The sequence below is a fragment of the Hesperophylax consimilis genome, chromosome 6 (assembly GCF_061612785.1).
Source record: "Hesperophylax consimilis isolate HC1 chromosome 6, BYU_Hcon_1.0, whole genome shotgun sequence".
NCBI lineage: Eukaryota > Metazoa > Arthropoda > Insecta > Trichoptera > Limnephilidae > Hesperophylax > Hesperophylax consimilis.
This window is the reverse complement of record NC_142841.1, coordinates 20,085,808-20,099,157: the sequence shown is the minus strand read 5'-3', so window position 1 is coordinate 20,099,157 and position 13,350 is coordinate 20,085,808. Positions and strand designations below refer to the sequence as shown.

General features: G+C 33.9%; 1 protein-coding gene across 2 annotated transcripts in view; it reads right to left on the bottom strand.

Moving 5' to 3' along the window:
- Positions 1 to 13,350, bottom strand: part of LOC149423044 (intermembrane lipid transfer protein Vps13-like) — a 153,880-nt gene that overhangs the window by 55,988 nt on the left and 84,542 nt on the right. For both annotated transcript variants that reach the window (XM_089632437.1, XM_089632436.1), the window contains exons 33-43: positions 13,192 to 13,350; positions 12,820 to 13,059; positions 12,515 to 12,730; positions 12,155 to 12,430; positions 11,304 to 11,589; positions 4,304 to 4,455; positions 3,367 to 3,540; positions 3,187 to 3,281; positions 2,279 to 2,412; positions 1,656 to 1,802; positions 363 to 562 (exon numbers count right to left, since the gene is read on the bottom strand). In XM_089632437.1, the coding sequence (XP_089488563.1) occupies positions 363 to 562; positions 1,656 to 1,802; positions 2,279 to 2,412; positions 3,187 to 3,281; positions 3,367 to 3,540; positions 4,304 to 4,455; positions 11,304 to 11,589; positions 12,155 to 12,430; positions 12,515 to 12,730; positions 12,820 to 13,059; positions 13,192 to 13,350 (2,079 nt within the window). The remainder of the gene's footprint in view (positions 1 to 362; positions 563 to 1,655; positions 1,803 to 2,278; positions 2,413 to 3,186; positions 3,282 to 3,366; positions 3,541 to 4,303; positions 4,456 to 11,303; positions 11,590 to 12,154; positions 12,431 to 12,514; positions 12,731 to 12,819; positions 13,060 to 13,191) is intronic.

The following is a 13,350-nucleotide window of genomic DNA, read 5'->3' as shown; positions in this document are numbered from 1 at the left end:
CCTGCATGTTCAGCATGGGCATGGTCAGTAGTTTTACAGTACCTGGCTGTTCCAGTCCTTGATGATCCCATTGAAAGAGGCCTGCATGTTCAGCATGGGCATGGTCAGTAGTTTCACAGTACCTGGCTGTTCCAGTCCTTGATGATCCCATTCAAAGAGGCCTGCATGTTCAGCATGGGCATGGTCAGTAGTTTTACAGTACCTGGCTGTTCCAGTCCTTGATGATCCCATTCAAAGAGGCCTGCATGTTCAGCATGGGCATGGTCAGTAGTTTCACAGTACCTGGCTGTTCCAGTCCTTGATGATCCCATTCAAAGAGGCCTGCATGTTCAGCATGGGCATGGTCAGTAGTTTTACAGTACCTGGCTGTTCCAGTCCTTGATGATCCCATTCAAAGAGGCCTGCATGTTCAGCATGGGCATGGTCTCAGTGCCTCGGCCAGTCTCAATGGTCAGGACTATAGTGGGAGCACTCAGGCAGCATATCTCTCCAGTAGAGGGATTGCTCTGGGCTGCCATTATCACTTCGAATTTATCCAAATACATTGCTTCTTCCGGTTTTTCTGCAAAATACATAAGAGTTGGAATACATAACTAATTAAAGTGGTAATACACTAAGTAAAACTACAATTGGTATATTATGCAATAACCGTAGCTTAACTGTAGGTAAAAGTCACTTTTCACCCGAAGGGGGGTCATTAGGTTCCCCCATTTATTGTGGAGCGATCATATCTCTTAACTTTTCTTTTGTCCTTTCGAGTAATACGCAGATATTAGTTACTACTTACCATTTTAACCAGACATCGCCCATCTTCATCCAGCAGTCAATCATTGAGTAATGCAAATCGCCAAAAGAGATAGTACGAAGCGTATCGAGCGTAACATTACAATTATTGTAGCTCCCTCCAGTAAAATGCATGTATTACTTCAACAGGCTTCCGTGGCTTGTTTGCTCTAAATTCTATTCTATTAAATTAATATTTAATCTAAATTAAATTCTATTCTGAATATATATATTACTTGTATATTTATCGGTTCTTAATATCGTGCACACCACTTTTTTTTAAGTAACACCCATTGAAAATAAGAATTTATCATAAAAAATATAAGATCTTCGTCCATTATTATTAACCCTGCAAACTCAACCTTCTTGCTTCAAATCTAGCAGACTAAAGCTAACACAAAATCGTTGTACGTGAACAAGCACTCTTTTTCATTAATTTTATCTGAATTTCAGATATACTATATTGTATTTTTCTGTACACAAATTATTTTTTTATTTTTACATGAATAACATAATAATTAAAATATTATGTCTTGTGATGAACAATTGCCCTGGTAATGGACTCTACAAGACACAACATGGGTCCATATCCCAAAAATAAAATAATACTTATTGACCATGAATATAATATCTAAAAATAGCAATAAAACAAGGCGTCCGGCACAATAAGTGCAGTAACTCCGGGGGGTGATTATACCTGAATACTTTACCGCATAAAAAAATATTTTGCCTACAAGTAGTAATTTAGTACCTTTAAATTTTGTAATTTCGAAAAAAAATTATTTTTTTGTTTTACTTGTATCATATAGAATCACTTCCCAGAGTTACTGCACTTTACCTTGTATGATGTTATTAGGTGAACATTATTTTACCTTTGTTAAGGAACCAAAATGTGGAGTTTTTGAATGGTTTTACTTTCCACAAATCTGGGTAGAAGCCAACACAATTTTTTTTCGAATTCGTATCTTCATCAGGCTTAGCCATTGTCACCATAACACGATTCAATAAATAAATTGTAGCTAAAAAAAAAAAAGTATCATTAACCTTTGAAATGCCAAGCTCCCGCGACCTATCACCTCTATAGTGTGCCGAGGGTAAAAATCCCACAAACAGAAAGGTGCCAGATAAAAACATGCGTTTTTTAAAGAACAGCACGGTCTGTTGGACAAACATGCTTTTTTTTTGCAAAACATTGCCATCTGTTGGACGTAAAAGCAACACGCGCTATTGTTTCTCTATCTGCACAGAAGTACTGAGCCACAGCAACGTGTGGCGGAGTATAGCTAGTATTAAATATTGATACAAAATTAATAATCAGCATAATATATTAGAAAAACACATTTCGAAAAGAGTTATTAGTGCGATCGGAATATGAACCGCTATCCGGTGTTTAGCTCTTACCACCGAGCTATCACGTCAACATCCACACCAATTGTGTTTCTCCAGTACATATAGTGTATTTGAGATTAAGTGGAGATTTATGATATTGTCGAACCTGGTGAGATATTGATTGCAATTTCGGTGAAGGAAATTTCTACATTCCATCCCTTTTGTGGTGAAGTAGTGGCTCTTAACAGCACCGAACAAGGAGCCAAAACTGAACAACGATTAATCGATCGTTCACCAAACCTGAAAACACATGCAAGTGGTTAAAACTGAATGATTGCAATATATCGTCGAAAGTGAAAGAAATCATTTTGAAGCAGGAAAATGAAGGTGGACCTCCGAACAATATTTATTTATTTTAATAATGTACACAATAAATAAAAAGAAATGGAATTCTCCCTTCATCTTCCTTCTTAACCCATTCCCTCCGAGCTGCCACAATTTAGGGCGACTATCTAAGAAGGCCGTAATTTAAGCCTCTGGACAAAATGTTTATTTTCACGTAAATAGTAGACATCTTAAGTAAAAAAAAAATTAATATGAATAATCAATTTAAGTACTTTTATATTAAAATAAACTTGATTGACTTTAATTAATAAAAACATTTATATCATTTTTTACTACGTCAATAAATTCAGGACAAGTTCGCACAATAATTAATTCAGTTGCTATGGTCAGTTTCAGTCAAAATAACTTTGGATGAGATGGGTTAAAAATGCATTTTTTCATCCTCCTGCAAAATATATTTTTTTTTCATATCATGCGCCAAGCGGCGACGTGTAAATGGATCAAAGTCATTGGAATAGTTCCATAAAGAGCTAGGATCGTAAAATATCTATTTGAGTGTCAAAAAATAAGGCAAGAAGTCATATTTTTCGAATGTTCAATAAGAAAAGAGCTTTGGAATAAAGGTTGCTGAAACTTAAGACATTTAAAATTTCCATTCTAATGAGAAAAATACTTTTCAGTTCCGATTCATCAGTGAGATAAAAATAAAGTTTACAAAATTAGTACTACCTGCCAAAACGACAAGCAAAAAGTTGAAGATCCTCTATGGAACCCTTCATATCCTTCTGGTCATCTTTAATGCTCATTTTGAAATCAGCCTTACTCTGTAATGGTAGAAAAACAGTTTGAGTGAAATTTTTGCCGAGTGCAACATTATAACAAGCTTTTAAATTTAAAAAGTTTAGTTACGTTGAACACCATTGCTTGGCAACTCTCTCTACCCTCCATGGACTCGACTAGAATTATATCAGGCTCTTTTAACTTCAGGGTAATGGACATCATTCCCTTATTACCACGTTTGGCTGGCCCCAGTAAACTGGCAGCCGTTGGGATATACTGGCTCACTCCTAAATCATTTGAAGCCTAAAACATAACATGCAACACAACTATAATAAAGATACCTACTAAAGGCTTTGGTAAACGAGCACCTTTTTACAACAATTCCTTGCCGGCAAGGTTTTCAAAATTTCCGTAACGTCGGACAAGATTGTGGTGTATTGCCTATTCTTTACGATATATTGGTTTGTCCTGCCAGTGAGTTCACTCAGCCACAGACATTATAATATTGTAAGGCCAAATCTATTTACTTCTTGCTCTGTACATGTGTGTGTCTCTGTTCGCCACCTACCCGCTACCAAAATTGTCAATTTCGAATGTGATTAATTTTAATAAATAATTTCGCTATCTTGCTTCCAAATTTATACAAGTTTGATGGGAGTTTTGCAGTACCTCGATTTTTTGAGTTAGGAATTTGTTTTATACATCACGGGACATGTCAATATTGATGGCCAAGACTATTGACGGTCAAGAGAAATGTTCGGCAATAGGCAATAGGCCAGCTTATCTTGCTCATTTACCAGCACCTTAACAAAATTTATAAAAACCAACAATAAAGCAAAATTGTAGGACTAAAAATTTGCAATACATGTCAACACCGACTTTGGAAAAAAAAATGATGAATGTACATTCAGATATACATAGATTGATTGATTGATTGATTGATTGATTGATTAAATTAGAGACAATATAATTTTTCAAAGAAATTGGGAAAGATGCATTCCCGAGTGCCCCTGTAGGTGAAAACCATAAAACAACATATTATTAAACTTCTGAATGGTGAACCTACCTGACCTACCCTCGAGTGAACATTTTGTCTATTTCTTCCGTACGGTTGGGATGGTCGCCTTAAGACAGAGAGTCCACTAGTTAAAAAGTTTCCGATCTTCAACAAGAATTCAATGGAGAGAACCAGCTTGAAATTTGACACTTGCAGATTAACTGAAATGAAAAATAAAAAAAGGAATGAGTTGAAGAAACCACAAAGGTTACTAGTACAGTAGGTGGTAATACAGAAATGTGTTCAACCTTAAAATACATTAAACCTACACAGGAGGCCCCGAGTAATATTATGATTTTGTTGTAATTTAGTGATATCTCTTTACTTCACATTTTAAAGTATCTAGAGCTGTGAATAGGAATAAAATATTTTTCACAATTTTTAGAATGCGTTAAGAATTTTTCGATTATTTTTTATGACGTTAACACCTGGTGGAAAATAGACATGGGCAGATTCATTCACAATAATGAATCAATTCAGTCTTATTCACCTGGTCAAGTGAACTAATTCATTAAATTCATTCATTTAATTCCTTGATTCGACACTTCATTTTGGTTTTGTAGCTAGATTGCTCACATTTAGGAAACTTAAAGAAAGCAATAATGAACCATTTTTTCGCATTCACATAAATGTGTTCGTTTTGAAAAAAACATTTTAAATAAACACACAAAAAATATCAAATACAGGGATTTATTTTGTATATTGCAGAAGTACATTTATAACTTTACTTAGAAAACCTGTATTTGTAAGCTTTACACTTTATAGCACAGAGTTCTTAAAGCGAGGAGAGCATTGGAGTAACTTTAGTAAAAAATGATATGTCGTTCCACAAAATAAACATGTTACAAACTTTTTAATAAATATGTTATTTTACGAACAAAAATAAAAAGTAATTTTACAAGTCACTAATAAAATCGTTGAAATGGGTGCCGCAAAGGACACGGAAGGCGCAGCTGGACCTGGAGAGGAATAGTCGGAAGTTTATTTTTTAACTGCCATTTCTAAATTGTGGAGCAATGCATCCCTCCATCTACTTCAGAAAAGTAACACCAAAGTTCGATCCTTTTTCTGGAAGACATCTTGGCTATTCAGTATGTTGCTTTTTCTTATAAAAAGCGAAGGTAAAACATCATTAAACGATACCAATAATAAAAAGTCCCACTCGATTTTTTTTTTGCATAGAAAATTTTTGCTGGCAAACTGAATCCCAGAATAAAAATTATTATTATCTTTCTTCGTAAAACTATCTATATATTTACTACAAAAAGTAGGTACGTTAAGACAATCTTTACATAAAAAATATATTATTTTTGGGGCAATGAGATACGTTCTTAAAGCAATTATAAGAACTATATTATTACACAAATTAAAGAATGTTTTAAACCACTTTATTACATTTATAGACGTCGACCGGTTTCGGTTGAACTCAAACTTCATCAGGACAGTACAAATATAAACTAAAATATAATACAGAGGAAGATTATTAGGTAAACAATAAAGAAAGAGAAAGTATATAAATGTGAGGGAGAGAGCATCAGGGCAGCGGAGTAGGTAGTGGGGTCGGGGAGGGGTAGGGATTACCCAGGGAGAAAGGAAACATCTTTAAAATAGGGCTTTTAGTGAGTTCTATCTGTTTGTTTAAAATTGGGTAATTATTTTTATTTTTACTTGCTTTTGAGATTTCCAATGATTCTAGATTATTGAGACGTATTCCTATTTTATTTTTATGATGCTCTCTCCCTCACATTTATATACTTTCTCTTTCTTTATTGTTTACCTAATAATCTTCCTCTGTATTATATTTTAGTTTATATTTGTACTGTCCTGATGAAGGTAAAAAAATAATAAATAAAATATTTGCATGTAAATCCCCATTATTAAAAAATATTCTCTTGTGGAAACGTTATGTGGATGACATTTTTTGTATTTGGACGGGCACAGAGCGCCAGTTAAACACTTTCCTGACACTCCTTAATTCCTTCCACTCACAAATCCAGTTCACATTAGAGATGGGCATAAATTCCAGCTTAAACTTTCTAGATCTTTCTTTGTCTATCGTTAAAAATAGAATTAACTTCAACATTTTTAGAAAACCTACATTTACGGACACCGTAATCCATAACACCTCCAACCACCCTATCTCACATAAACATTCCTCCTTTCACAGCATGATCCACCGGCTAGTCACCATCCCATTATCTAATAATAATTTTTCTAACGAACTCCTTACAATAAAACAAATAGCTAATAACAACGGTTATCACTCTGATCTTATTGATAAAATCCTTTCAAAAAAACTTCGCCGAATCGCAACAAATAAATTTCTATATAATGCTCTACCAACTATTAATAATAATAATTTAACTACCCAATGGCGTAGAATTTTGTTCATAAGTAAATTCTCTTCACTTTGCACATCTAAACTTCCATCAGAAATTAGGCCGGCCTTCTATACTAATAATAACTTAGCCAAATTTTTAAATAATTGTAAAGATAAAGAAGATACGTTTAGCCACTCTGGGATCTACAAACTTAATTGCAACGATTGCCCGGCAATATATATTGGTAAAACCGCGCGTAATGTAAATATTCGAGTAAAAGAACATGTCAGGTGTTTAAAAAATACCGGTTTTTCAGAATTCGCCGAACACCTAATTAACACTAATCATACATTTAATAGAACGACAGGAGTTCAAATACTACATAAAAATAAAATAGGAATACGTCTCAATAATCTAGAATCATTGGAAATCTCAAAAGCAAGTAAAAATAAAAATAATTACCCAATTTTAAACAAACAGATAGAACTCACTAAAAGCCCTATTTTAAAGATGTTTCCTTTCTCCCTGGGTAATCCCTACCCCTCCCCGACCCCACTACCTACTCCGCTGCCCTGATGCTCTCTCCCTCACATTTATATACTTTCTCTTTCTTTATTGTTTACCTAATAATCTTCCTCTGTATTATATTTTAGTTTATATTTGTACTGTCCTGATGAAGGTTGAGTTCAACCGAAACCGGTCGACGTCTATAAATGTAATAACGTGGTTTAAAACAAAGTTATTCTTTAATTTGTGTAATAATGTCAAGCCACAAAGTGTTTGCTTCCTTCGATAACTATATTATTATTATCCCACTTTTGTATATCCGACCCGTTCACCTGGAATAAGCTTCAACCACATATATATTATATTTATTTATTTTAATGTTTGAAGGTACTTACCTCAATGGTAATTTTAAATCCATGCGCCAAATAAAAACTGATTGAAAGTCTGAAATTGAGTGGCATACAATTCAGTACAAAAATACAGAAATCAAAAGAAATGACTTGTTATCATCACCCACAATTCGACAGTCAACTGATCTCTTTTTACGTCTACAAGTAGGCAGGTACATAAAAAACATACTTTTAAGAACAATAACGTAAACATCGTTTTGTTTCTAAGCGTATTGCATTATTTTCGCATGTGGAAAGGAGAAGAATACAGGAGATACTTTCGCTTTTTTATTAGGATTCAGATTCCGAAGTAGAAAGTTTTCACCTGACTAGGTACTAAATCAAAGGTTTAGCCACGCGGGAACTAACGACGAACCGATTGACAGCTGACATAGTGCAATGAATTAGGAACTTTTGACTAGTAAGTGTGTTGTGTCTATCTGCGACATCAATGACTTGCGTTCTTGCAGACGGTGCGGACGGACCTGTAACTAGTAACGAAAGGGACTCGATAACGAATAGGGAATTGGGAACTCTGTCTCGAGTGTCTCTGTCTCTGTCCTGTTTCACTTATTCCCTGAGATTGAGATTGACCGCTTGTCCGGACAGACTCGGTACATGGGACATAGGATTTGTGTCACGACGCGTGACGTCACAACTGAAAACGGAATAAATTGTTTAATTCCTTGACTGGGGACTCGATGAAAAGAGTCTTTTGGATTACGGCACGGGACGCGGGATTCTAGATACGCGATTTAGTGCAACAGGGCACAGTAGGTACATAATATAAACTTCGCAGCGCGCCGCCATAGTACCGTAATAATATTTAATTAGATTTCTATGAAACACTATAATATTTAAATCGTTTAAAGTGCACATCATCTGATAGTATTATTGTCCCAGCGTCTGGACGATGTAGGCCCTCTGATTGGTCAAACTCATATTATGTGATTCGGATAAATTCTGCATTGGGGGTCTGCAGGCAAAAAATACCAATCTGCCCCTCAATTTTAAGCGACCGTAAGGTTCATTTCGGTTTGCAGGCGACTGGATACAAAAAAAATAAGACATTAAAAATTAAGACACGATTTCATACTTAAAAAGAATCGCCACATGTAATACGATATTTCTTCAAGAATATCGTTTCTCCTCATATAATTTTTCGATAATATCGAAGAAAATATGTTTTAGAAAGTTTATAATCCATTGGATTAATTAAATTACAGTGAAAATTATCCACAATTACGTGATTACGTTTGACGTTTGACGAAAAAAGCACGCGTTCATTCAATATGGCCGGCAATAGCTGGCCGACACAGAGCGCACCTCTGGCGGTGTAAAAACTAACCAAATAACTGGCGCGAATATTTAAATATGCAAAATTACTTGACCATTAAGCGTTTCATAAGAAGATTTCTTCTGGAAGTTTATTTAAACTTTGCAATGGCATTTTTCATTATTATTTATAATTTTTTTGGCTTATTAATTATATCTGATTTTATATTGACATGTTTTATAATTTCTAAAATTTAAAAATTATTTATTTGCGATGCTTTAATCCTGATTGTTTATTTATATCTTAAGAAATAGGGTAAAAATACCGTTTGAAGAGAATATGTTCAATTTTTTTATTTAGTATTTCAACTTTCAATTTATTAGAATAACCGTTATTAAATGTTATTTGTCTTATGAATATATTGTTTTATGGTTTTATGCAATTTTTTTTTTCAGGTCTTAAAATACTTTACACAGGATATGAAGCATCACAAATAAATAATTTCGAAATTTTAGAAATAAGAGAACATGTTTATAAAAGTAGATATAATTAACAAGATTTTTTTTATAAACTCTCTTTTAAATATTTTCCCACTTAACTGGTCTTTCATATTGTAATTCCGAATTCTTATAAACCCAGCCTACTCTTACCCCTCCCCCCTCCTTCCACTTCTTTTTTCCAATTGTAATCTATATTTAATTTTTTACTTCGGTGTATACTCCTTTCATGAAACATGTATTGGTTGTATATAATAAAGTGATGTTAAAAAAGTTATTTGTTTTTTAATAAAATAAAGTTTAATAGGATAACATTATTTTATCTATTTCCATTGTATATCAATGCATACGTACATAATAAAATGTAAACATTATATTTATTTATTAATTGGACAATTTGCATAGCGCCGCTTTTGTGAGATATCACCTCAGGGGCGCTATATTGTAATAATCTACCTTTAAATATAGATTTTTACTCTCCTGATGAAGGTGTATATATATTCTAACTTTAAACTTTATTAGATACAGTAACAGTTTTAGGTAAAGAATTACCACCAGTTGGAGTAAAATTTACACCTTTTAATTAAACCGACTGTTAATCTCATCGCACAATTACCCTCCTTTTATCCATAAACACGGGTACAATTAATCAATATGTAATAATCTATTATTTCAGTCATCTTTGTTATAACTATCTTTAATTGTTGTGACAAACTATAACGATATTGATTCAACTTATAGACATTGACGGTTGTAACACATATTTAAGCACTGCAAGTCTCCTATGAGCAAATTATTTTAGGTACCATAACAGTTAATATCAGTGCCGTGCAAGAAGTGCCGCCCGCAGGGCCTAGCAGCAAAAACCCGCGGAGCGGGTTTTTAACTGCTAGTTATTAATTATTACCTTATTATCATGAAATAATTTAATTGTAAAATGTTTAGAAAAAAATGCCATCGATAGGAATTAAGATTCAATTCCTTTTGAAAATGAGAATAAGATCGATTGTGTTACAAGATTGAATTAATTCGTGGAATTAATTCAATCAATTTTGCCCACCTCTAGTGGAAAATGGTTCTACTTTAGGACGATTGTCTCTACGAGACCACTAATTTTTAACTATCTCGTAGGCACTTGTTTCAGAATTGCTAAAATGATGCGATATTGCAGAAATTCTTCTTGGAATTACGTCACAATCAATCGAACAGTCTTTATAATTATCAAATAGATATCAAAATACCAATATAAAATAGTACATATTAACTCCCACTTGATCACTACAATGAGCTTTGTAACTCACCGGGATTGCTCTAGCAAGTAATAAAAATAATTTTAAAAAATAAATGCACGTAAACTACCGCCAGCCGAATCATTTCACAAGTAATCTGCAAATATTTCATCATTGCTAACATCATTTCTGGAAGACAATCTATATATTACATAAAGAGAGTGCCTGTAGATATTTTTTTATACAAATCTTCAGATTTACTCCGAGATTGATGAAATTTTGCACACTTGACAATTAAAACAAGAATCCCTACTCTGTGAACAGCCTCGACCACGCAGGGCAGGACAATGAGACAATACAATAATTCTACCGTATTTAAAACACAGAAAGCTGTCAAAATGACAACACGCCAACGTGCGTTACGAGCGAGTTCGTGAAAAATATTACATCTTCTATACCAAAATATATTGTAGTGTTCCATTTACGTGACACTTTTAAGTTGAAATACGAGATCTTGGAGCACTGAGAGCCGAGATACGTATGCACGAAGCGACTGGCTATAATTCTACTGTCTAGTAAAACCGCGTTTACACATGGACAACGCAGCCGGGCGCGGTGGTGGGGGTAAGACACTATCTCTGGGACAGTGTATTGGTTCATAGTGATATATGCACAGCAAAAACCATTGTGATGCATTGTCTGTTATTAAAATAATTAATTAAAAAAGTTCATAATATTACGTTATGTTATAATGTCAGGAACATAAAGATTTAATAATTTTTACTCTTACTTTCAGTTTGGAGGGGTTTCTGATTATAAAAAACTTCGATCATGCTCGAGTCTTCTGTAGGAACGTTGATCAATTCAGTAGGGTCCTCGTAGGACTTTCTCTCCATAAAGCGAGTTATCTTTGACTCCCTGTTAGGCCTTGTGTCATCCAACAGGCAATCTTTCAGCCCTAGATTGACCTCCATAGACTGATTGGAGAATTTAGTTCCTTTGATGGACAACTGAAGTAAGCTGACTTGTGCAAGACCACCTTCACCTGAAGGACTGATAGACGATTGTGTCTGGAGCTACAAAAATTAGTTTCTTTGGTGTCATTTATTTAATCATTTATTAAGGTAGTGCCCAAATTTAGATTCCAGTACATAGAAAAATATTTTTAATATAGATCTAGATTTACTACCCCGGGCTTTGCCTAGGTATCAACATTAAAAAAAATGAGTTAAATTATTGAACATCAAAAAAATACAGTGTCAAATTCTATGATAGTTGAATGGACATTTCAAAGCTTCATAGCTCATGATTGTAATGATGTTGCAAGCAGTAAATATTTTCGATCTAGAGATCTCATATATAAAAAGCTTTACAAGTTTCATGAGGCCAGAGCTCACCGTTCGAGAGTTAGTAATGGAACATACATACAAACGGGTTTTCTGTTTTATGGTTTTGAGCCATATTCTATCCAAAAATATTTCTCCAAGTACCAGATTTTCTACATCTATTGAATGTCACCGGAATGTTATTTGCAAACCGGTTTTTTATTAAATGTTATGTAATATGACTTTCTATAAAGCTTATCATAAATTAAATATAATTATCAGGAATCAGGACAATATAAATGTGTTTTTCACTCACAGTTTCTGAGCCTTCTGTCATCAATTCGACAATCAAACTCTCTATGGTAATGGTGAACTTCATGAGAATTCCGTTTGGAGTAGGGGCTTCCACCATACCTCCAATTGTATTGGCTGTGTCAGTTTGCATATATGTGGCACTCCTCGGCTGGGAAAAAGTGTTACTAGAACCAGGTCTTAGTGATGGACTTGCTTCCACATTCTGACTTCTTTCTTCACTCAAGTTATCCCGAAAGATTTTCATCACATTGTTGATGTCTGAGTTTGCCACTTTTATCTTAAAAGTTTTTAACACATTAATAATTTACATGTTTATTACAAAGTATTAAACAGATGATAACAAAAATAAACAATCCATTACCTTAATGGCCGAAATCTTTCCATTAAATTGCATTTTGGCCATCTTGATATACCAAAGGGATGACAGATTCCATAAAACACGAATCCTTAAAGTGGTGGGTTGAAGGAGCATTTTTTCACTACCAACCTCAGAAGCATTGGGCGTCAACATAACTTGAGACAAGTTGAATTTGTAGAAATCTAGCATCAGCTCTTGAACAATTACCCCATTTGTTTGCTGTTAATCGAATTAGAAAACGCATAATATTATTATAAAAAGAGCTATTGAAAACCAAAGAAACAGGTGAGAAAAATCACAAATCTTACCTCCAATTCGTATTTAGAGAATTTAGTTGTTAGAGTAACTTCACCCAAGTTAGCTAACACAGCGTTGTAGCTTTTTGAATTTTGGGGAATTATTATAATAGGGGACTTCAACTGAAGTTCCACACTCATTTTGGTAGAATGCTCATCCGTAGACATTAAATTGACCTTTGTCCATTCAACTGTTCCAATTAATGCTCGTTTTATACCATCAAGGGCAGCTTCAAAGATGTGGAGGAAATTCTAAAAATAAATGTATAAGCTTAGGTTCATTTAACACGCACCTATTAAGCCTATTATTAACAGAATAATAATGTATTAACTTTTATTTTTTTACTATGTATTTGATAGACAACTATGTATTACAATACTTACCAGCATTGAAGAAACAAACTGATCCAGAAAAACTATTTTAATACGGCTGATGTGTCCAACAACTTTCATACTATCAATGAGGTCAATATTTTTGGGAAGATTCATGTTATGCATCACTAATTGAATTTTGAAAGCATCCCCATCAACAATTGATAATAT